At 48.8% G+C, this 25,063-nt stretch overlaps 4 protein-coding genes across 4 annotated transcripts; all 4 read left to right on the top strand.

Annotated features, from left to right (window-relative positions):
• Positions 1–2,291: 2,291 nt before the first annotated feature.
• Positions 2,292–2,492, top strand: H6S33_009403 (uncharacterized protein; the record flags this gene model as incomplete). The annotated part of the gene is made up of 1 exon (XM_044840794.1): positions 2,292–2,492. The coding sequence occupies one exon, from the start codon at positions 2,292–2,294 to the stop codon at positions 2,490–2,492; it is 201 nt and encodes a 66-aa protein (XP_044698218.1).
• Positions 2,493–7,699: 5,207 nt separating this feature from the next.
• H6S33_009402 (uncharacterized protein) lies at positions 7,700–11,173 on the top strand (the record flags this gene model as incomplete). The annotated part of the gene is made up of 1 exon (XM_044840793.1): positions 7,700–11,173. One exon carries the CDS (start codon positions 7,700–7,702, stop codon positions 11,171–11,173), a length of 3,474 nt encoding a protein of 1,157 aa, XP_044698217.1.
• A 7,268-nt stretch (positions 11,174–18,441) lies between these two features.
• H6S33_009401 (uncharacterized protein) lies at positions 18,442–19,059 on the top strand (the record flags this gene model as incomplete). Its single annotated transcript, XM_044840792.1, has 1 exon — positions 18,442–19,059. The coding sequence occupies one exon, from the start codon at positions 18,442–18,444 to the stop codon at positions 19,057–19,059; it is 618 nt and encodes a 205-aa protein (XP_044698216.1).
• A 1,159-nt stretch (positions 19,060–20,218) lies between these two features.
• H6S33_009400 (uncharacterized protein) lies at positions 20,219–23,810 on the top strand (the record flags this gene model as incomplete). Its single annotated transcript, XM_044840791.1, has 3 exons — positions 20,219–23,021; positions 23,105–23,665; positions 23,731–23,810. 3 exons carry the CDS (start codon positions 20,219–20,221, stop codon positions 23,808–23,810), a joined length of 3,444 nt encoding a protein of 1,147 aa, XP_044698215.1.
• Positions 23,811–25,063: the final 1,253 nt, after the last annotated feature.

Here is a 25,063-nt window from a genome sequence, read left to right as displayed (position 1 = left end):
GGTGGATGACAGATGTTGCTCCAATTGTCCCGAGCAATGTGCTCTACACGTTCGTCTCAACTGTTTTTTCTTTGGAGGTGAGACGTTTCGTAAAGAACCCCTGGCGAAGCACGAGTGATGTTCTGTGATCATCCAACTACCGAGCACACAGCTAACAAATATTATTCTAGATAAAAAGAAGAAAGTTAAATATATCGTGGATAACCGAATCTTTTTCTTTCTTTTTTTGTTTCGATCAGCTTGACGAACAGAAGATAGCAGCCATTGTGAAAGATCCAATTGGATCGTCGTACGTCCATCGTCGTTGTCGCTTCATGCTCGGAAGTACCCTGGTTTTTTTCCGTTGAGGAGCTCCGTCGAGAGATCAAGAAGAACCCTCACCGAACCGAAATCGCAATCGAATCGAAGAAAGCAAACTCGCGATCGGTTTCAGGCCTTGAAAAGAAAGAAATAAAGTTCCTCCGTAAGGAAAAAGGAAAAGAAAAACGCAGCTTGTCAGATTATCAGCATCACCATCTTCTGCAGGTTTCGTTGAGAATCTATGCAAAGATACCTACATAACCAGTTGACCAGTCACCGGGAAAAGATACAACCGCACACCGCACTTTATGCAGCTCAGATCTACTCCACATAGTAGATATCGAACTCTGCATAGACTTTTGTTTGAAGCTACGCATGCCCATAGAGCAAATATCCTACATACACACCTCGGAGATATGCAAACACGCAGTACCTAAGATCCTGGAGTTGGAATACATTACCTATATGGCAGTAGGCGCCGATCCTGCCGCAGATCTACCCGTTAGTCCGTTTCGCTACTATACTATCATTGACACAGAATTCAAACTACAGCAGTGGAAAGTCCACGAGGGAATGCCGGTCTCCCCGAAAAATACACAGTAGGGTTTCAACCACAGTAATCTTATCGGCAAGTCGGAAGTGGACACTTGTACTCTACACCACACGGTGACGATTCATTCACAATTCTGAATTAACTGATCGGTTTCAAAGTTCGGTGATAAGGCCATTGTACTCCTACTGACTGATAGCATTCATATGACGTCTAGTGGTGTATACCTGCCTGTCCTCCATTGGATGAGCAGAGCGCGGGGAGATGTTGGCAGCCGAACGTGCTGTTTCACTTGATATGAGTAATCAACTCTTTTACTGATGATAGGTACCATGGGGGCACATACAATTCAACCTACTCTACCCTCAAGGCAGAAATACCCTGGGAGACTGCAGCCGGTCTGTAAACAAATATTAGAAGCAGAACCATACCTGTGATGAGAAAACACGAGATGGATCGAGTGACACTCTATGATCAGGATAGTCAAAGCTGAAACGAATGTCTTCCAAATAAGACTGTTTTACTATGTACCTACATGCGTAGAAATATTATAACTTCAATTGGGAGAATTAAAAGGATATTAACCGGCCCTTCAATCATTGTTGACACCTATAAGTGCCTCTGATATAGCAATAAAGCAAGATCGAATCTCCGGAACCAGTGCGGTACCTGCCTAGATTGAGCGGGATATCTAGATTCACGAACCCCCGTCCAGCGCTCATTGCGCTCTCTCTCTCTCACGCTCGCTCGCTCGCCGCGCACGCTCCGTTTTCAGATACCTCTTTCTAATCCACCCCATCCTCTCTCTTCTCTTCCTTGCATCTTGCTTGCATACAGATCTCGGTAAGCAGCGGGTACTTCTTCCATTACATATGCCTAGTATGCCATCCTTTGCTCTTTTCGCACCCCCGCCCCGTCCGTGCGAAAAAAAGGGGGCGCTAGCTATGACATCTTCAAAACACCACACGGTCCAAAAGAAATCTCACGAGAGTTGACGTCGGTGGGTCGGCTGTTGGGGCACGTGGGTGTTGTGACTGGGTGCAGGCTCCTGCTCCTTTCTTTTGAGGAGCTCCCTCCTGCGTATGGTAGGGTAGGTAGGGTAGGTAGAGTAGGTAGGGTAAGTAGAGTACGTAGGGAGGTACCTAGATGGGTGGGTACTAGATATGTTCGTTGGCAGATGGAGAATGGAGCTTTAGGCGTTAGGTAGGCGTTAGGTAGGCATTAGGCTGTCCGGAGGGGCAGACGTAGACTGTAGACGTAGACTTGTTCATCACATGTCCCTCTCATTCTCACCGGTGGAATAGCTAGCTAGCTAGCTACGTATTGTATAGTCCTCGGTGCTACGTATTTACAGAGGTTCTACAAGGCTTTCTCTCGGGGTATGGAGAGTAGAGTAGAGTAGCTTTGCCTTAGACGAAGGCTTAACTAACCTGACCCTGACATGACGACCCTGGACATCTGGGGCCCCACCTTATTTGTTAACTCGCTTTCGACGTACTCGCTTTCTCCTACATTCTGCCTAACTCTTGATCCGGGCTTGGCTACATCTAGTCTGGGGAGAAACGCGGAGTGCCAGTGCCAGTGCCAGTTCCAGGTCTGGTTCATTGCTCATGCTCATGCTCAGCTGGATCCATTCGGGTGAAGACGCCGGTGGAATTTAATCTCGTTTTTATTTATTTGAATTTACTTACTCCCTTCCAACCGCCGCTTCCCCCGTCAGTAATATATTTTTGGCGGAGAGTAGGAGAGAAGGTGCGGTTGGTTAGGTAATCGTGCCGGGGAGGAGAGGGAGGGGAGGGGGGTATTGCGCAATTCGCGGTCGACGCGAGCGGTCGTGGTCGTGGTCGTGGTCGTGGTCGTTTCAATTGATTTGGGTTTTTGATGTGCCGGTCAGGTAGAGTCGGTGGTGGGGAAGGGAGAGCGGTGAGGGTTTAGAGTAGGAGTAGGGTTTGATATTTACAGTTACATACATATAGTTGTAGAAGAATAGATCTCCGGTAGATTAGTTGATTTGATTCGACCGTGCAGGTTGATTGATCCAATGTCTGAAGCGCGCGCACCGGCACGGTATGTACCTCTCTCTCTGCAGTTGCAGCAGGAAAAAAATAAAGGTTAAAAAAAAAACCGTTGATTTAGCCTCACTTCTTGCTCATCCTCATCTCGAGTATCAACCGCATCTGCCATCTACATCTACGGTGGCTGCAATGCGTACGCATCGCAATTGGAATTAATTGATTATTTTCTTAATTGCGTTTCTATGTACTCGTTTCGCGAAGTCTAGACTCTGGCTTTTGGCTGGTAAAAGTAAAAGGTAAAAGTAAAAACATCAGGGTCCAGCCATCCACCAGCCAGCTAGCCGGTCCGAGCTAGCTGCATGCAGGGCAGGGCAGACAGGGCACCGGCGGAAAAAGAAGTGACAGGCATGGCATCGCGAAGCGCAAAGACTTACTGGAGTCGGCGAGATGAGGGGCGGCGGGGGCGAAACGAAACGGGAGGGGCGAGTGGAGAAAGGGACCAGATCTGATCTGGGCTGGGCTGGGAAAAGGAAAAATGGGACTATATTATGGTACTCTATGGGGATAGAATAGGTATGGAAGGGGGTGATAGAAAGAGGGATTCCGAGGGAAGAGGAAAAGAAAAAAAAGGTGTCGGGAGTGTCATTGATAGGGACGGCATTGGTACTTGATTGATACTGATAGCAAGTGATAGGTGGTGACAGAGATGGGCCCGGTCACGGGTTATGTAAATGTTACTTACTCGATGATAATGATACTTTGGCATCTTATCTCGTGGGATATCAATCTCTCCTCTCTACCAAGTAACTACATCTAGTCAATCAGTCCGCCAGTCAGCCATGTCAATCAGTCAGTCTCCAATCCTACCCATATCACCACCAGAAACAGCAACAATAACCCTCCTCCACACTGTCAGATTCAAAACCCAACCCAAGCCACACAGGGTGTCTCGAACACAACGGCTTTTCCGCGGTCTGCTTTTACGAATTGATATGTATCTTCCCCGGTTTTCTGAAGGATGGGGGGGGCAAAAGCAATTCCCCCACGGCCACGAGCACCACGCGCGAGCCCCAAGCCAAGAAGTAGAGTATATGAAGGACGGGGGGATGCGGCTGTGGGATTCACAGAAGTGAGATCGGAGATCGGGACACAGGTACGTACTCGTACTCTCACTCAGCTGGAGATGATGTCTTGTACCCCCATGGAGTAGAAGACATAGACAGAGCTCTACCTACCTGATCTAAGATGAATTTTATCGCGCCTGTAGCGTTGCGTCGACGCCTCACCTTGCGTTGCGGGGGGTCGACGGTCGATCTGGGGGGCTGACTGACTAGGGTGCGGTGGGATCTCTTGTCAGTGCTTTGTCCATGTCGTCTACTTCTTGACATATGCGGCTGCCTGAGATGTGCTCCTCTACTTTTCGCTTTTCTGCTCTACTCTACAGGAAGTTCTGCAGCAGAGCCGCAGTGAGGGGAAGTAGGTATGGGCCCTCATGTATCGTATTGTGTTTATCCTTTCTGGGTTCTAGGTTCTTGTTCTTGCTTCTGCTTCTGGGGTTCAATTGAGAGGCAAGACGCAAGCCGTAGAGGCAAGAATAGAGGCAAGTAGAGGAAAAGAAGAAAAAAAGTGCTGCTCTGCAATTGAGCTCTGAACTGAACGCACTGACTTTCTTCTCGCTCTACCTACTCTATTCGATATTCTAAAATGACATAGCTAGAGGCAGTCAGTCGTGTGCACTACTTCCTTCCTAAGAAGTCTACTCCATGTACAGACTTCAGTCCAATTCAAACTCTCTTACAAAAAAGAAAAATTTTCTCCTCTGCTACCGTATTTTAATTCTACGCGGGGGCATGCGGGCCCCACACCGGCCAATTTACAGGGGTGGAAGAGACAGAGGGTGGTTGCGGCGGCATCGTGAAATTTTTTTTTGTGTATTTTCCAGCGGGTAGGTTAGTTTTAATTTTGGTTAGTGGGAGAAAGGGTGGAGTTGCTTGATTCGGGAGGAGGGGGGCGGACGTGATGGTAGGTGCGGTGAGGTGGGAGGTTCGTGGTCTGGAGAATTGGAATTGGAGGGGGTGTGAGTGGTAGATGGGTTGGAACTTGGGGTTAGGTTAGTGAAGGCGGACTTCACGATGTTTCTGGCCGGTGGTGGAGGTGCGGGTGGTGGTGGAGAAGAGAAGAGAGGAGATGATGCGAGATCGCTGAGCTTACCCCCCGGATATAGCTTTTCATGTATGTACGCCCACTCTGCTTTAGAGGAGATGCAGTATCGACCTTGATTCAACCCAAACCCCGCTGTGCTGCTGGTGGTGGTTTTTTTTTGCGGTATCATATTTTGCGTTGCGGAACACACTTTATTTTCTTACCATTCTCTCCGGCCATACTTTACTGGTTCGCCGGCCGTCACCCTAGGTGCTCTAGCAGTGTTTTCAAAACTCCGCTGCAGGGGGGTAGGGTAATCGATCACTCTAAACCGACATAGGCGGGGAGATACGGAGCCAGGGTTTTGGAGTGGTGGTGGTTGTGGTGGGTGATATATCATATTTTTTTGACCCGTTTCAACCTTTCTGGACGAAACAATCGGGGGTCCTGGTTGGTTTGTGCGGTTTGGTTTGGATGGGATTCGTATGTATGGACGGTTGGTTTTGTATGTATGTAGGTTTTTTATGTTAGAGAGAGATACATATGGGGCCGCACACCTTGCTTGACGTTCTGCGGTACGATGCGATCTCATCGATCAGGACGACGGGCAGCTAGCTACATTACATTACTTGCAGGACAGATAGATAGAGGAGGAGGAGGAGGAGGAGAAGGAGGAAGGAGCGGAGAGTATGTAGGTAGGAAGATCTAGAGGGAAGGAAGAAAGAGAGCGGCTGTCGCCCCGTTCCGTGATACGCAATCAGACAGATTGAGTGAGTGAGTGAGAGCGTGTGAGTGTGCAAACATACCGCAACAGAAACAAATTCACAACCATTTCTCACTCACTCTCACACACTCTCACTCGTACCTCCCTCGTACCGTACCCGCGCGCGCCGGCCCCCAGCTCCCTTCCCCCTTCGTCTAGAATTCTCGTCTCCCAACAAAAAAGTATTCCCATATCAAAGCCCCCAAAACCCAAATCTCCCTAATCTTAACAACCGCAACCCGCAACCGCAGCGCCCCTTCATTCCTTGTTTTGGCTGATGTGCTTGCCTGCTCTGGTCTGGTCTGGTCTGCTCTGGTCTGCGAGGGCTGGTCTGTGCATAATTAAACAAGCGTGCAAGCCGAACAGAGACTGCAGGATGGAGTTCGAATTAAACAAGCTGAGTTAACAGAGAAGCAGGCGCTTCACCGCCAGTTACTGCATGTAGAGAGAGATACATATCTACTTTAGAGATACTTTGGAGATCCTGAAGAGAGAGGGTTTGCGACGGCTTCTACCGGCTGTTCGGGTCTGGTGTCCTTACAACCGTCCGTAGTCGTCGGTTTTCCATCCATCTTCCAGAGCGCGGTGCAAGTATGGAAGACCAAGACAGTAATTCAAGCAGCCCCTAGAGTGAGTGAGAATCCATAGTGAGAGTAGAGTGAGTGCCAACCCTGCCATTCGATACTCGCCCACCCACACACCCAGACATCCACATCCTCACCCACAGTACCACACCCACCCAAATCCACATCCACAGCCATCTACTTATCCAACCACACACACCCATCACTCTGGCAATCCCTCCCCGTACATACACCCACATACACCTACCTACACACCCACATACACCACCCACACACAGTCAGTCAATCAGTCAATCAAGCAGTCAATACATATCACATACCCTACCCACCATCACCCCCAGACAAAGACAGTCTACACTAGACCAAGTAGGTAGTCGGTCAGTCAAGAAGACGCTCGTAAATTCCCCCGTTCTCGCTTTCTCTGTCTTTCTTATTCAGCCATCCATCCATCCATCCATCCACCAACCAACCAAACTCACAACCTTTAATAATAAGCCCAGTGACTGGCCCAACGTCTGGCTTTGTCGGTCTATCAGTCTGTCGGTCGGTCTGTGAAGGAAAGTAAGGTAGTTGTGCTCGCTCTAGAAGAGTTTAAACACCACCACCACACACACCATACATACCACACACACCGTCCATTCACAGGCAACTCACTCCGTCATATATCCAACTTATCGAAACCACCACACACCACCACGTTCACAACTTATTCGCTTCCCTTTCGGCATCCACACCCCCCTACACCTACACTCCACTACATTCTACATACTACATACAGATTATACTGGGCACTCACTCGACATCCACAGCCACCCCTACCCTACTCCTAACGTCCAGACCTCAACCTACACAGGATTGCAACTTAAACTAACGGCGGGCCAACTATATCTCACCCTCGCCCCCAATAGCCAAACCAAACCCCCAATCGCACCGTGGAAAACGAACAACACATACATCATCATTTATCACACGCTCCTGTCTAACTCTTTCCATATTAACAAAGAGTTAGCTAACCGCCCCCTACCCCTTCTTCCACCGGAGATATCATTATTGTTCATATATATATTCTATAACTATACTACATTACTATATACAAATAAACCCAGTCGGCATCATGGCTGTTGTACGGCGCTATTGAATTCGTGCCCCTACAATAACATCCCCCTTCTATCTTATCTTCTTATTCTCTCCCTTCCCACACCTACATTAGCTTGCATTTTTAAATCTTGGAACATCAGTATATATATAGTGTATTATACATACATATATATATATACCTGCGAACCACCCGACTTGTTCGCACACCGACAGACACACACTCACTCACACACACAGGACCGCCGCAATGCTCGGCCGTCTCTTCTCAACCGCTAACTCTACTACAACCTCCCCCGGCGGTACCCGTCCCTCTACCGCTGCCCTCCCCGACACAGAAGAACTCCACACCCGCGCCCTCCTCTACCCGGACCTGCTCACGCCATCCTCCTCCTTCACATCCTGCCTCAGCCTCTCTCACACACATTCGCACACCTCCAGCACACACGCAGAACCCCCAACAATCGACCTCGACGCCGCCCGCGACGTGCGCGTCATCATCGCGCAGGACGCCACGGCCTCGGAACACAAATGTGCGCTCTACGACTCCAAGCCGTCATCAGATCCGCCCAGCTACAGCGCCGCCACCGACGACACCGGCCCGCTATCGCCCGGATTAGGCGCATCGCAGTACAACCGCTCGCGGCGGCGCCCGCCGTCCGCGCAGTACTACAGCAATGCGACATGCCTGAGCTCCTCCGGCGGCGACAGAGGCGCTGGTGGTGCGGGTATGGGCAGTGGCGGGGTGGAGGACGAGATGAGGGTGCTGACGGACTGCATGTTTGGGTCGGCGCCGCTGGCATATAAGGGACCCTCGACGAAGGTGCATATTCTGCCGGACAATGTGGAGGAGAAGAAGGCGCCGCGGAGGGGCTCGAGGGCGCCGTCGTTTAGTACGGCGTATGCCGCGCAGCAGCAGGATGTGGCGGCGGCGTCACAGCAGCATCATACACAGAGCCAGCAGAAGGAGAAGCGGAAGTCGGTGCTCATCACGAGGCTGTTTTCGGTGGTGATCCCGCCAACTCCGCCGATGACGGCGTATACGACCGCGGTGTTGAGGGATCATACGCCGACGCCCGCGAGCTCGTTGGGGTCTAGTCATGGGTTTCCGTTTCCGAAGATGACGGCGAATGGAGGAGCTGTGCCAACGACGCCAGGCGGTGCCGGAGGTGCGGGCGTAAAGTTCGTGAAGCCGCCAAAAACGTCAATGTATGCCGTCGGCGTGATCATTTCCCTCCCGCAGCCACCGCCACCACCAGCAGCGGCACAGCCATATTCATGCGGGTCCGCAGGGTCGTCCATGCACCGGTGCTGCTGCCAGTCACTGCCGTTCGGCGCATTCGACGGCGGCGAGTTCTGCTGTAACACGCCACCCTCGTTTGAGGAGGACTACCAGCCACCGTCTATGGCCGACCGAAGCGGCGGGTTTGCAGACGACTTCTTGCTGCCGCCGTCGGGCGCTGACGACCGAATGGACCTGGTGACTAAGCACTGGGACGTCATCAATCGGGCGTTATCGGATCTGCAGCGCGTCGCGCAAGTGCGGATCTTGGAGCATCTGAACCACCAGGGCGGCGCCGGCGGGACGCCCACCGCATCATGCCAGAACGGATACAAGTACCGCAAGAAGGCCGAGCTACGCCAAGGCACGCTGATGCGGGACGAGGTAGTGCGCAGGGAGGTGGAGCGGCTGCGGTGGCGGATCGTTGCCGGAATCAGGACGCCGCGGGTTATCACAGGCCAGGGAAAGTGGGCCGTGTGGAAGGACGAGGCAAAGTGGGCCAATGCCCGGTTTGGGGGGAGAGACATGAACTTGTCAGTTGCCATCCCGTGGTTGACCGCTGCTCAGGATGCTAACAAGAGGTCTTGCAAAAACAGCTTTTTCCTCACGCTGCTGACGGCCTTTCTGGGACACCATACCGAGTGGCTGGATGTGCTGGGCCCGGCGCAGTATCGGCTGCGGCACCAGCAGCAGCAGAAGGCCACGGCTAGCAGCGACGAGTGCGGAATCCCTACAAGGACTGTGCTTCTCGCCGCGGATAAGATGGCCGCGAGACGGCTGATCTATCTGCTGTCGGCGTTCCTGCCGTCAAAGTCATTGCCGCAATGGGGTGAGGGCCTGGTCCCGCCACCGTCAAGGACAGACTCGATGAATTATCTCTCGCAGTCCCCCCCGGTCTCTTCCTCCGGTGCAGGAAAGAAGAGCTCCCTCCGAAAGAAGGCCAAAAAGAAGCCTAGCAAGCTCAGCATGGTCACTGGTGAAGCGGATGAGCCCCTCCAGTCTGCTGTGGTTGGCTGGGACATCCCGGCACCACATGGAACTGAGCTGCCCCCGGCACCGGCGCAGCTGCCACTCGCACATCCTTCCGCTGCCAGCGCCACGCTCAAGAAGCCGCTGCTGCCCACGGCCACCGTCATCCCCACCAATGCGCCGGCATCAAGCCCGCAGAAGATGCTCGCCCGGCCCGGGAGCAGCAGCAGCGTCGCCAGCATGAACCTCATGAACACGCTCAAGCGCACCGGCACGGCCAACACCAGCGCCGACTCGTCCGGCAGCTTCCTCAGCTTCCTGTCCTTCTGGAGCAACGCACGCACGGGGTCCACGGCACCGAGCGAGACAAGTACGCAGCCGGACGAGCAGCAGCCCTGCCATCACAACGCGGCAATCAAGATCTGCGGCAGCGGCAGCGATGACTTCCCCCGCAGCGGCCTCTATCTCGACGACGAGGACCTCGCCCACCACAACCACCACCACCACAAGCACGTCCACCACATCCCGCCGCCGCCACTCCACGCATACGGCCTCGTCGAGAACGAGGTCCGCATCTCCGTCGACGAGAGCGACGGCATCGTCGACGTCGATATCCCGATGCCGCCCATGCACATGCTCGACTTTGGCGCCGCAGGCACAACCTTCACATCGCCCATCAGCAGCCCGTCCAGCGGCGGCGGCTGGCCACAGTCACTCATGGACACGGGTCTCGTGCGCTCAAACAGCATGAGCTTCTCCAGCGCCATGCTGATGCCAAGCTTCATGCCCGACCACGACGACAGCGGCCTCAACGTCGCGGGCTGGATGGACGACGAGCTCTTCCACCCGGACTTTGCCCTGCAGGCCGTCAAGCCCTACCCCGACGTCGAGGAGGACATCAAGCGTGCCATGCGCGCGGAGCCCACGCCGCCGCATGCGGCGGGCACCACGGGTGTCACGCCGTCGTCGGAGAGTGGCGATGGGAAGTGGACTACGGTGTGCTCGGTGCTTATCGCGGACACCAAGAAGCTGCAGATTAAGCGGCTACGCCTGCGGCGGCGCCGGAGTGCCAAAGCGGCAACAGCCACAACGGCGGGAATGCAGTCACCGCTCCCGAGTGCGCTGGGGGCGCATAAGCATCTGCACCCGGCGGTTGTGGCGCCGGCGGCGGCGCACCAGGAGGAGGAGGAGGGCGAGGAGGAGGAGGTGATGGATGAGGAGCTTGTGTGTGATGTTGATGACGTGCTGGCGACGGCCGTGGAGAGGGTCATTGGCACGGCGGGCCACGAGGAAGAGGAGGAGAATGTCGGCGTGCAGGTGTGCAAGTGCATGGTCCTGGGGGCGCTCGAGAATGTGGTCAAGGCGGTGGCCGTGGGGAGGGGAAGTGTCGTGGGGAATGTGTTGACGGAGGGAGTCGCGAAGTGGTTGAGTGAGGTGGAGGAGTCGGCGGCGGCGGCGGCGGCGGCGGTTTGATAGTTGTGTTCTGTTTTGTTTTTCTTTTTCGAGGACTTTTTTCTTTTTTTCTGGATGGTTCACGGTCTGGCTGGTCGGTCGGTTTTTTGGTTTTTTTTTTTCTGGGTTCCCTTCGTCTCTTACTACTACTACTACTACTACTACTTGCTTGCTTACCATACTTACTACAGCATTGCGTTCCGGTTTTTTTCATCATGGGGATATTGGGGGGTTCTTTCAACTTGTTTTTGCGTTTTTATCTTTTATTTTCTGTCTATGACGGACATGGGCCTCTTGGTTTCTTTTGGTGGGGATTCGGATTTTGCATTTTGGAGTTCTTTTTTCTCATTTTCTTTTCTTTCTTGTCTTGGTAGTTGGAACGGGGTCGGGGGGGTGGCATTTTTCTTCACTGTTTTTTACTTTTCTGTTCTGATACTACTACTACGGCTGGCTGGGGATTTTTTTTCTGCTATTACTTACTACTACTATTACTACTACTACTACTACTACTACTACTACTACTACTACTACTACTACTACTACTACTACTACTACTACTACTACAGGGAATTGGGACTGGACTGGATGGGACTGGATGGGACTGATTAAAGTAAATTAGCCTACTATTACTACTACTACTACTACTTACTACATCTTTATGTGTACAACTAACTAATCATTTCCGCGCCTTCCTCTCTCTATCTTCTGTTCTTACTTTTGGGCTGGTACATAGTCATTTTTCTTCTTTTCTTTACTTGACGGGGAGGGCGGGGTGTATGTACATGTATGTCTATATGTATGCATAGAGTAGGAATAGGAATATAGGTAGTCTAGTTAGTGTTAGTAACTCTAGTTAGGATAGCTTTAGATTTAGTTTGCGGGGGAGTCCGAGAATGAGAATAGATTCGAAGAAAGAAACAAGAAATGGGTGTTTTAATTCTCTTGATATTGCAATATATATTGACTGTCGTTGCTGTTGGCTGTGATTGTGATTCTTATTTCTGGCCGGCTTTGATATGAATCCCGCTTCTGTAGGCCTGTTTGTAAACTTCTGCACATATGCAAACAATACCTACCTTACATTGCACTACATTGCACTACCTCCCCCCTCTTCTCATAGCTACGTAGAGTAGCTATAGGCACTTGCTCTATGAATATTCGCTAATTGACCGACCGGCTGCATCTTCCGCACCGCACCCTCCGCCCAGTCCAGTAAGCCCCGGAATAACCCACGTCACCCACACCCACCAACGACAAGAAGCCTGTATGGACGGAGTGGAGTGCATTTGATTTGAGCCGGGCCCCCGGGATATCGTATCGTACATGTAGGTACATGTACATACGTCTGTCTATCGTACTTATGCTGCGTGGTGTTCATCGTGCATATCGTTTCTGGTAGGGTATTTTGTTTAGAGCAGAGTGAGCAGACTAGAGATATCTAGCTATCTATACCCCCCTAGCTACCACTCTATGCATGCCATGCCATGCCCCCGACAGCATAGGTACCTGTCTACCCAGGGTTAGGTAGAGTAGTCCTCCTCCTACTAGGTACTACCCCCTAGCTTATCGCTTTCATTGCCATCATCTAGCAGATAGAGATAGGGTACAATAGCCATACTATCGTATCTCTATGACAGCTAGGCACATAGCATAGGTACCAGATAGATATGATATTCGAAATCACCCGGCACGCCAACAAACTCGACCAGGTATTGGGCGGAGCAAGTAGGAGCAAGCTGTAGGAGGAATGATGAGTGAGAGATTTAATCCCCCCCCCTTTTACATGGAGAGTAGGTAATGGTATACGTTTTTCCTTCTCTAAAACGGTTTGCACGTGTGTGTTTCCGGGTAAATTCAAACCTCCTTATCCCCTTCGAACCCCTTTCTTTTCAACCCCCCCTGCTGTAACTGGTACGGATTTGAAGGCTTATCTTTCTGTTGGGTACGGTTTGGGGTTTGGGGTTGATGAGAGGGAGTCGTGTAAACGTTTACCCTGGGGGAAAGGGTTATTAGGTTATTAGCTAGGTAGTAGAGGAGGTTGTTTCATGCCAAGCTGTGAATATAAGTAAAACAGTAGTCAGTTGAAGTCGGAAAAATAGTAGGCCGGCCCCGCTAACTTCTCACTAGCATCAGCCTTACTTTTCCCTCTGGATGACGCCGTGGCGTGAATATCACTCCCAAGAGGGCGTGCAAGCTTATGGATTACATATAATAAGTGAGGCTCATAAACCTGTCTCACGACTTTTATGCGGAGATAACCTGTTTTTTCTTTCTTTCCCCAGGGCTGTATGCACACCGCAAATGAGATGTCGCTTGCCTTATCTCGAGCCCACCGCCCTGTCCCCCTTCTTCGCTTCCTCCGGTTTAAACCCTAAATAGAACGCTTTGGACACAGCAAAGCACAGTCAGCAGCGGGATTTCCCAATACGTCCTTCCGGAGGTCTGTGCACGCGTGTGTGAGTAAACGCGAATCACGCGGTGGCGCGCTTAAGCCGTGTGGATCGGAGGTCGGAATATGGGGCTATCGATCCTGATTTTCACCGGCGGGAGGGGGGGGAGGGAGATCGTGGGGTCATTTGTGCATGGAGAGGAAGCGAGGGACATTGTGGTATCATTTTCCGCTTTTGATATTGTGATAGCGGAGGGTTTCCATGGTTATGGGTTTCTGGTTCGCCTTGCGAGTGATAATTAGTGAATGGATGAATAGCGAGCTTCAGATATGTTGACAGAAACGCTAAGAGTTGGTCTTCTTTCGTGTTGTACTGGATACATAACTACTCTACCAATCAGAACGACATGGTTTGAATATCGTTGTTATTGAAATCCTTCAGGGGGGCTGTTCGCAATCTTATCTAGACTGTCTCTCGTGAACCAACGAAACAGTGTCTTACTATATAATCCTCGGGAGTTGGGATAAATAAATCACGGCCGTGCTCTAAGGTATGCAATGAAACTATCTCCCGAGTCTCGAGGATAAAACGTCTACCACGTGGATTCCATGTCAAAGCTTTTTTGAGTTATGTAGCATAAAACACGGCGTATATACCTTCTTCTGGAAGTGTACCAACATCTTCAAAAGGGGGGAACGGCAGCGCGGCAGAGACGACAGCCTCGTCTGAAGATCGACAATTATGGCGATGTGGAAGGCGTTTGTAGCGATTCTTTTGATATGATGATATGATGTTGACGATCCTCCTACGCCTCTCTCCTACGCCTCATGTAAGTCTCCCGCGCTCCCCAACCCATATCTACCCCAGACCACGGAACAAAGGTAACACAGCAGCCGGAAATGTGATCTTAAGCTCGTAGTTGATGGGGCGAGTGATCTTGGGTATAAGGTGTAAGGTATATCACATCCGCGGAGAAAGAGGAGTAGAGTGACCAAGGCTCACTGCAGAACGACTAATTAGGCCGTGATATCGCCTTGTGGTCTGAAGGCTTTCGAAGTAAGGACAAGCCTTGGATCAGTCAATTGAGGAGTTTTAGCGATGATCTTATATCGATTGTGCTTTGTAGCGATAAGAACAAGGTGTCGATAGAAAACGGACTGGACACCGAGGATCCATTTTAACTAGACAGTCTTTGGCATCGTGTAACGGTGTTCTAATTACGCTAAACTTGTAGTGACGCTAGGGGCTAGAGAAATAAAATTTAAGAGCTGGAGCCTTTAACCGGCTTTTCAGTTGATTTTCCAGAGAAAGTGTTCCATGTCTTGGTAGTTTGAGTTTTGTCAGTTTGGTATTTATAAGGTCTAGTCAAATATATAGTCATATTCGATGAAGGGGATATCTACAGTACGTAAAAAGGGGATGTAATAGGTACTGTACCAATACGGGATTATACAAAACTTCCGGATTAAATCGGAATCCCAATTATTATACCGTAGCAATACCGTACTTTGCCAGATATGGTACTGGATCCACCCGCTTTTTTGGTACTGTATGTTATTAGCTGCACCAAAATAGATATTATTTTATTATAATCAACTAAATGTATGTGGAGGGGTGGCTTCTCAGGGGGTACATGTGTAAGAACGTTTAGTGGCATTTCTTTTCTATTGGCCTGCCAAACTACATGTACATCATGTAGTAATACGCACTAACCACTTTGGTGGGTTTAGTAGCAGTTTCAATACTCTAGTCACGGCCAACAGAATGCACCAACTTGCCTAACTAAACTGATAATTCTTGGCATTGCTTGAAGGTCTTCGAATATAATCGAAGCTTGTTATAAGGGTATATATAATATGACAAACATCGTGGACCGACATCCTTATAACGCGCAATTTCAAATGGACAAGTTGAGTGATATTTCATGAGTCTAGCTAGTATATGCATTTTTGGCCTAACCACGTCAATACCATTGATGCACGTAAATGGACGTGCACAAATAGCAGCTAGCAATGGGATTGAGAAAGAAGAGCCAGTTAAACAACCAACAAGTACAACTAATTAATTAAGAAGAACAGCAAGCACCACCCATGCTACAGTGGAGTCTCGATAGTAGCATATGGTCGGGAACGGATTTTCGTGTGCTACTATCGAGATATGCTTGTATCGAGAACAAATTTGCCCGTACCGACTCGTTTGGGATTGCCCAACTATATGCTACAATCGAGGATATGCTATTATCGAGAATGCTACTATCGGGACTCCACTGTACTTGAGTTGTCCCCATTTAACTACTGGGCATCTACTTAGTAAGAAATCCCCACAAGACGTGTGGTAATCGTGTTGTTTTGGGGTATTGAAAGTCGTGAGACTAACCTGTATATTTATATGATCTTTGCACAGTACAATCAAAATCTTGATTATAGGGTATTAAAGAACCATTGCCCAACGATCTTAATCACACGATATCACTCGGACTGCCGGTTTCTTGGCGCTGCATCAATTACTCGGATTAGCTCATTCATTGCCGATATTTGCGGAACAAGTGTGCTCCGTAGGGCCTTATGTTTCACGCATGTGAGCGCGAGGAAGGATCACCGTGGCTAGGATCCACAACGGCATTAACCAACTCTTCAAGTACAACAGAAAGTGGTAGTTCGTTCGTGAGCTTGAGTTCAAATCATTTCCACCGCATTAGAGTCATATCGACAAGTAAATATGCGGTTATCTCATCCAGTTGTATTAGCTACAACAGCCCGAGAAAGCAGGGATATTTCTGTGCGTATCGCAGCATCATCTCCCGGTCTCTATTTCCAGTCTCCCATGGATCCTCGTCACCCCGCTGCTATTGAAGCACATGGCCATCTATAGTCCTGCTGAAAACTTATGCTAAAGTTTCCTTCCTTCGTCCGGTCTCTAATAATCTTCATCCGTGCGGTGTGCAAGGCCTAGAAGTTTTGTAAGTTTGCTTACAGGCCACCAGATCGAGGCCAGTACTAAGAGCCAATGGTTTGCATTGCACAGGCGTAGGGTGCTTCGAGCCACCAGATATATTGCGTTGACTCCGAGTATTTTCGAGGGCAGTATAAATAAAATCTTTTAAGAAGGTGATGCTATCCATCGAACAATGGTTGGCTTGCGATGCGCTAGGCCTTTGAATTTTTATTCCCTAGAGCTATAAGCATCTGGTTAGGCGGCTCAAGAGGCGGTTCCAAAGCTTTTAGGATCGAATGAGAATGGCCTAGGGATTATGACGCGACTTGGAAGTGACCATCTAGACTATAGTTCTTTCCTTGTAAGTTGTCGTTGGCCGAGCGCTCAATGGGGATGTTCTATTTCATCCGTAAAACCGTTCTTCACCCACTATATTTCAACAAGAACAGTAACCATGAAATGAACCTCGTTTAGAGAAGGATAGCAACACGTAGGTAATTACAACTCACCAAATGAACCAATAGAAGATATTACTTTTCCCTGCAGAGTTGTATTGTTGAGATATCTCATTACTATGTAATTTGATGATAATGGTCTGCGTTAAAAAGAGCTGATCTTTGGCTTGCCAGTTGAACTCGAGACACTTGATCTAAGCTAGGGAGCGGATCAGACCGTAAGAATCCTCTCCTTTACATCAGATGTTGTTTGGGGTTGGTGGTCACCCGGAGTATATATACCGAGATTATCGTGTCAAATCACCATCAATGTAAATAGTGAGGAGCTGAGTAGTGAGCTAGATGCATTGCTATATCGCCGAGAATGAGATGAAGTTGCTGGTGTAGCCACCAAGGCCCGGTGGGTATGTCCGTGGGGATCATATATATATTTATATGTATATACATACCTGTCAAACTCTATAATATACGGCGTATGCACTTATCCGTATCTCCTGACACCCCTTGTGATGGTAGTTTCCGAGGGCCGCAATCGAAGAACGAGTGATCCCTCGTGTTCAATTATTGCTTCGGGTGGCGCTTAGAACTTCTTAATTGAGCCGGAATGAAAAATTGCACGTAATGAATTTCATGTAGACTTTCCAGGCGACTACCTGAAAACCATGCGCAAACGGTGAATGTGTTTGGGTTTTCGAGTGCAGCCAATTCACCCTGGTCCAGACTTGTTGTATGATGGTATGAAGAGCCATTATTCATTCGCTGGGGCAATTGCCTACGTAGGTGTTTTTGTGCAACTCGAGACGTGGAATCGCAAGCCAATTCCTGGAGTTCGAGTTTGTATAGTTAACCGGAACGGTTCACCACCTATATATTCGCAAGGCTGAATTTTAATTGTAGCAGACAAAGGAATGACGGCTATTCGCATAACGGCTATTTGCATAGCCAGCTTTATACCATAGACCAGCAATACTATAATATAGGTAGGTAAAGAAGCGTTATTATTTCGGGCTACAATGGGCAAAGATGCCCATTCCATAGACTGCGCTGCCTCATGCAACTGATGATTCGGTCGGGCTTCGACCGGAACCTGACTCATTGAATAAAGTAAACGTGTATTTAACTACGTTTGGTACTTTATGCAGGGTTGATTGATGTCAAAGTTTTCAGCCTTGGAGGCAGTGTTGGATTGATAGGCTCTCTTCATGTAACAACATCACCTCACCGGTGCCAACCTCGGACGGTGGGTTGGATTGGTTGCTGTATATGAATGCGCCGTGCTGATGAAGATGTGTTGTCTCTTTCCTCTTCTCTTCTCTTCGTTCTTATAAACTTAACATTATTATCTCACCACAACCTTTGAAAACAATAATAAAATAATCCCGATAGCATTATATTATAGACGCAATTAAGTATGGGGAAGGTATGTGCCGTGCGACAACCGCATCCTAATCGCGTCTGATCTCTGCAATGAAAGCTGATACTTCCACAGAGTCATCATAGGAAATCCATCATGGCCAAGGTGCCATCCGGTCGCCCTAGCCCGCGTAAACTAGTGATAGTTGGTGACGGGGCCTGCGGTAAAACCTGCCTTCTTATGCGCTTCACCAAGGACGATTTCGACCCTAACGGATACATCCCCACCGTCTTCGATAACTACGTCGCAGACGTGACCCTTCCCGATGGGACCGAAATCGAGCTCGCGCTCTGGGATACCGCCGGCCAGGAAGACTATGACCGGCTGCGGCCACTTTCATATCCCGATTCTCACGTGATATTGATTGCAATCTCGATTGATTCGCCAGACTCGCTGCAGAATGTTTACGACAAGTGGATCCAGGAGGTAACGCATTTTTGTCAAGGATTGCCGTTCTTGTTGGTGGGGTGCAAGAAGGACCTGAGGCAAGATGAGATTGCAAAGAAGGATATAAGAGAAAAGACGGGGAGGGATCTGCTGGGGGTTGAGGATGGTCAAAGGGCGGCAAGGGAGTTGGGCATGAAAGGGTATTGGGAGTGTTCGGCGAAGACGGGTGAGGGGGTTAAGACCGTGTTTGAAGAAGCGACGAAGATCTCTTTGGATGCGCCCAAGCTGGGCTCGAGGTGTCGGAGGGGAACGTGTGTTATTGTGTAATGGAAGTACTATGTAGGCCTCAGTATCGAAAATTTGCTTAGGTATGGGATTTTGCAGGACGTTTCTACATGCACCTCTAGGATTTATTTGTTGTATACCTATATGCATGTACTCATCGTGTAGAGTATATTTTAATCCCTTATTCCTTTTCTTAACGAATATGGAACAGCTCCAGTAGATCTGGATATTTCCCCACAGGGGCAAAACCTGATTTACCTCATATCAAAAGCTTAATTCCCTGCACGTCAGTGTCGTTCTGGCATCTTCCGATTAATATAATGTAATGGCAGCCGTCGTGGCCAATTAATATTGAAGCCAAATACCTAATAGTCGACATGTAGGTACACTTTTAGATTGCATGTAGTACCTGGCCTCTATCCAAAGCCATATCACAAGCTGTATCAGCTAGATCTAGAGCATTTTTCAGAGAGAAAAAAGATGCCTAAGTTCACGTTAGTATACCGCGGCTGATCGCAAGAGCTATAATTCTTTGGATATCCTACAATTGCAAATTAAAAACGTCAAGCTAGGGCTAGGGCTATCGCAACTTCACTACCCTTAGACTTTCTCATCAATCTTGCCTTCTTTGAACTTCTTTTGTTCTAACGTGATAAACAATGATTTTACTTATACATGTATGTGCACATGTGACATGTGGCAACCTCGTAGGGAGCCTACGCTCATGGGGGATCCGGAGGGTAACAACGTTGATTTCTTTGTTCTTTAAATTGGTATCAGCTATAATATCGGCTTCGTCTTAATCTTCAAACATTGTGCGATTCGATAGTTTCCACCGGGGGCTGGTATAAATCCACTGATTAGAGCCAAATGCTGACGATCATTAGTACCATGTTCCATGAAAGTCCACCGCAGAGCTCAAAATCACTCAGCAGAGCGATGGATCATCAACTGGGAGTCTTTGGGTTAGGTCCTGTTCTCGGAACCCCAAGAGCAGCATCGAACCGTGAAAGATGTGCAGTCTTTGTTCACTATCGCCTTGTTCTCGAATCCCACTTTGTTCTCTAAAACAAAGGCTATTCAGATGGGGAAAGTGTCCAAGAAACAATATCTACCTCCATACCTCCAACTTCCTATCAAACAAATCCTCTTCCCCCTGTTTGCTAAACCTTTGGCCCATCGAAACACTGCGAGTCTAATCATGTCCGAGGCAAGGCGTGGAGTAACCTTTGCTCTCGGTGGAAAAACTCCTGCGTCTGGCGACGAAATGTCTGATGCACAAGGAGGCGAATTCATGGACCCAAATATCTTTTCATCGCCTGCTTACAGCGCTGGTGTGAGAGCCTCTAACAGACGTGCCCAGGCCACTCCAGGTAGTATTGAGATAAGAAGTTCACTTCGCAGGAGATCCACGGGTATCCCTTCTCCTGTAAGATATCCCGTGAAGTCTGATTCGGATGTCGAAGAAGAAACAGAAGACGAAGAAGAGTCAAGTTCAGGCTCAGAAGACGAAGACTCGGGAGACCAAGGCTCAGAAGACCAAAACTCGGAAGACGAAGACGATGAAGAGGAGGAGGATACGAATGAGGATGATGATGACGATGATTCTGATGATGATTCTGATGACGTAGAAGATGCTATTCCTCCCCGGAGGTGGTTTGAGAAAGAAGTTGAAACAGCAGCCCCAATTTTCTTTGAGCAGGAGCCCCCGGCGAAGAAACCGTTCGAGAAGGTTTTTATTGCTCCTCCTCCCGAGCCTTCAGATATCGATGAGCCAGTGGTACCTGCCGCTGTGCAGGAGAGACTTAAAAGAGGAAGCTCAACTATGGGAACCACTTTCAGGTCTGCACTGAAACCCAAAAGGAGAAAAATTATTAGCCCTATTGTCAGCCCTATCGTCCATCAAGATGATTCCTCGGTAGTCATGCAACCGGAATATGACGGGCCATACCAGTTAGAAGATCTTCCAGATCCCGTGTACGACTCGGACGGATCAATGATAGTACCATCATCCAGCGAGAAGGGTAGTGATTATGAAGACAGCATTCGGAAACCTAAACGTACGGGAAAGAGTCCTCAAAAGCCACCACCTCGAATTTCTGCAGAGATTAAGCCGAGAAGGGGGAGATCTGCGACCCCCATATTCGGGCTAGAAACTGTTCCTGAACTGCCAGAATCGATGAATATTGATATACCGGCCATTCCTCATACACCGTCTCCAAGGAAGAGGAGAACACCAGTCAAAGGACAATCTTCCACAGCTAGGATAGATACCAAACTGCCTACCCGCAGGGAGCGAGGTAACAAGAGAACTACTGTCTCGCTGCCGGCAGCGCTACCGCAGGATGGGCCACAAAGCTTACCAGGAGCACTCCCCGAAGCAAAGGATAAACCAACAACACCCCGCAAGGCCGCGAGGTCACCACTACCTGCGACAGATAAGCCTGTAAGAACCCATCCCAAAGAATGGGATGTATCGAGTTCTCCATTTTTGGAAAATCCTGATATCCACCGCTCAAGTAGCCTTAGGAGGCAACCGTCTTCACCAGAGCCGCTGTCCAATGCTTCATTCAAAAGCCTTATCGATGAAAATGCTCGAATCAATGCTCAACTAACACAGTTGGAAAGTGAAAATGAGAAATTCGTTGGCCTCGCTGAGATCCTTGGTGAGATCGCATTTACGAGCGCAGATCAACCAATAAAAGAAATTGAAGAGGTGAGATTGAGTCTGGCTCAAATTGATCATCCTGCAGCAGAGGTGATTGATTATCTTATTGAAGAGCTTTTGGTTAAGCGTACAGAGCTCTCTGAGGCAAGAGAAAGTGAGGGGAAAAGTTGGACTCAGGCGCAGGAGCTGAGAGATGAAAACGATTCCTTGAAGGAGAAGGTCGTGGAGTTACGCAAACACAGTGGCTCCAAAGATCCTAATATACAATCGGATACCAGGAATGCTAGTGTCACTAAGAGCACGACCAAGCCCCGGACTGCATCTGCTGCGTCTCCTCAACTTGAAAGAATCCCATCTTCTGTATCCCCTCACCAGAGGAGGAGAAGAGGCAATAGGCATTCTGGAGGAGCCGACACTGCTGCATTAGATGCTCTTGGAGCCATTGCCGCCTTAAGGGGAGCATTGGCGGCTTTAGATCCCGGGGGTGAATTTACAGATCAAAGGGCCGAATCGATCGCCCATCAGATTGCATTATTACAGGCACGGGAGGCATTACGTCTGAGCCAAGCAGAAGTTGCAGCCAAGGCAGCTAATCCGCAGGATATAACAGACCGGGACGCAGAAATAGCGAGGCTGACTGCGTTAGTCGCAGCGGGAGGAGGAGGAGGAAGGGGGGGGGATGGTCCAGATAGCGCAAATCTCAGACTCAGACTCAGGGAGGCACAAAGGCAACTCGACGGATTCAAACAGTTCCCTGAGGACATAAGTCTAAATATTGCTCAGATTACAGATGCAGCCATCGTTACAGAATGGAATGAGATTTATGCAAACATCATGACTGTTTGCTCAATCAACTACTCTGCACGTCCTGGTTTTGTGAATTTCGACTATGATGCTAGTGATGCTGCCGGCGAGCTCACTTCAATATATCTGCGGGATGTTACTCTCCGCCAGAACACTTGCACTCGGAGAATTAATAGAGCCGCAAAGGCCGGTTTATATGATTATAGGACACAAGTGTCGGCCGCAATTTTCTACAGGATACTTATTGATGAAATATTCAACCCGATACACTACATGTTGACACTGCGTTTCCAGGATCCGTCACAGCGGTGGAAGCACAAGAAGCAATTGAAATTTGCATATGAAGCGAACGACTTTTTCAGAAATCAAACACAGGGTTGGTTTCAAGAGAGGTCGTCTTGGTCCCTACGAAAAGAAGAGGCTTTAGCGGAAAGAATGGAACAGACGGAGCCATCGGGTTTCCGTAAAAGGATTCGCCCAAATTTCAACTATTTTAGAAAAATTGAAAATACTAACCTCGCGGACAATGGCGGTAAGCAAACGAGTCGATTCCTCTGCTCACTCCTTACATTTCGCCCATCTTATTACGCTTAATCTTTTGCTGATCGATATTAGATATCCGATCTGTGCTTGTGCTGAGGGCGAAATTAATGCACGCTATCTTCTCTGCCAGCGAAGACAGTCTCGGTGACAAGAGTAAAGAGTTGCGTGATTGCGTCTCGGCACTCATTCGAGATACGCTTCGTCCATTCCGCCTCCCGCCTGTGCCGGTCCCAGCTGGTGGATTAGCAGCTGACGGATTAGCAAACCCCCTCTCAAATGGTGGACTCAAGTTTGCAATTTGGAACATTATCAAAAGATCATACTTACTTGCCTTGAATATATCTTTTCAGCCAACCGTAATATTTGCACATAACGATGAGCTATTATCAATGATGTATTTCAATGCAACGATCATGGAAGACAACGACGCGGTAGACGGTCTAACACCTGAGCAATTACATGCGCACCATACTGCCATCGAGGCCGTTTCTAGAGGGTTTCCCAGGATGGAGACAACAAATAAGGTCGATGTGGTTATTCGCCCGACTTTGTCGAAGAAAGGGATTCAGACGGATGGTGCGCAGTTCGACATCAGAGGATGGACAACCCTCTGCCCCGCATCAGTTGTTTTGGGTAAGCTAGCGATAAAATTCCACGTATTCTATTATCATGTATCATCTACTGACCTAGTCTTATAGCACCGGTCATAACTGCAGCAGATTTACCTTATGACGTAGCTGATGATGAAGATGATGATGCAGCTGAAGGCGGCGGTTGACACAAGCAGTGCTTTTTTAATGGGGGGATGCCACCATTGAACCTTTTAAGGGTGAGGGTTAGCTTTCCGTCCTTCCCTCTTTTTTTGTTTTCACTGTTATTTGCTGGAAGTAACGAGATTTCTGTTTATCTATTAACTATCGAAAGGTTTCCTTGCCTCTTATCGTACAGGAAGGTTATAGAGATAAACGTAATAAAGTGTCATCCCAGGAGAGATACATGTATACGTAGTTACATATACCTGTTCCTAGGGCCTTTTTTTATTTCTGTTTTTGTGTATAACTGCTGTTCGTGTTCGTTCTTTTTATCTGCATCAATTTTGAGGATATCCAGATCTCTGTTCAAAGGCGAGGGTTGTGTTAACGGATACATATACGTGAATTTCAACTTGTTTGGCCATGATGGCTACATTTGATGAAACAATGTGGTCATGACTGTGATGTGTTACCTGTAAATATTGAGATATGAACATATGTGTGAACAAACTCGAATAACCGCATAATTTTGGGTAACAAAAAAAGACCTCTCATAGTATCTAAGATTGATTGACTTCAAAGCCAATGACATTTTATCAGTCCTTCTTGAGCATTCATAATTTCTCAAGACGTGGTCATAGGCCCCAGGATCCGTAGGTGCATGTCCACAAATATGTACACGCCACAACAGCTGGTAATATTGTCGAGTGCATCTCTCATACCAGCTAACCCACCATAAATTCGGATATTCGTACTTTTAACAACGATAGGACTTATAACCAAAAGTAAGACACAGCAGGTTATACACAATATCCCAGGCCACGTCAGTACAGCATGTAGTCGGATATTCGCGACATGGGCTATCACTCGGTTACTCAGCGACGGGTCCAGTCTTGGCACATCAACCATGTACGCGCCAGACAACATAACCCCAAATCCGATCCGGTGCACGGTGCTTTCAGGAGTGATAGTACCGCAGCCCCACGAATACGAGTGATAGTACCGCAGCCCCACGAATACGAGTGAAGATCTCATGACGGCTTAAACCAAAAAGAGATGGGGTATGAATCACCCCTCATGATCATGACTCAACTACATGTACGTAACTAACCTATGTTAGAGAAAACCTTAATTCTAAGCTTTGGGTTTTAATTTTGGATTGGACACGAGACTGGCGGTGGTATGGGTGGCTGATGTCTTAAAACTAAGATCTAGGCAGCAAGGGATTTATGGAGTAGGCGCTCCGCAAAACATTGCCAAACTACATGTAGCCAGCCAT

The sequence above is a fragment of the Morchella sextelata genome (genome assembly GCF_020137385.1).
Source record: "Morchella sextelata strain SCLS chromosome Unknown scls_3, whole genome shotgun sequence".
Taxonomy (NCBI): Eukaryota; Fungi; Ascomycota; class Pezizomycetes; order Pezizales; family Morchellaceae; genus Morchella; species Morchella sextelata.
The sequence above is the reverse complement of the archived record's forward strand: the minus strand, read 5'-3'. Positions and strand labels throughout refer to the sequence as shown.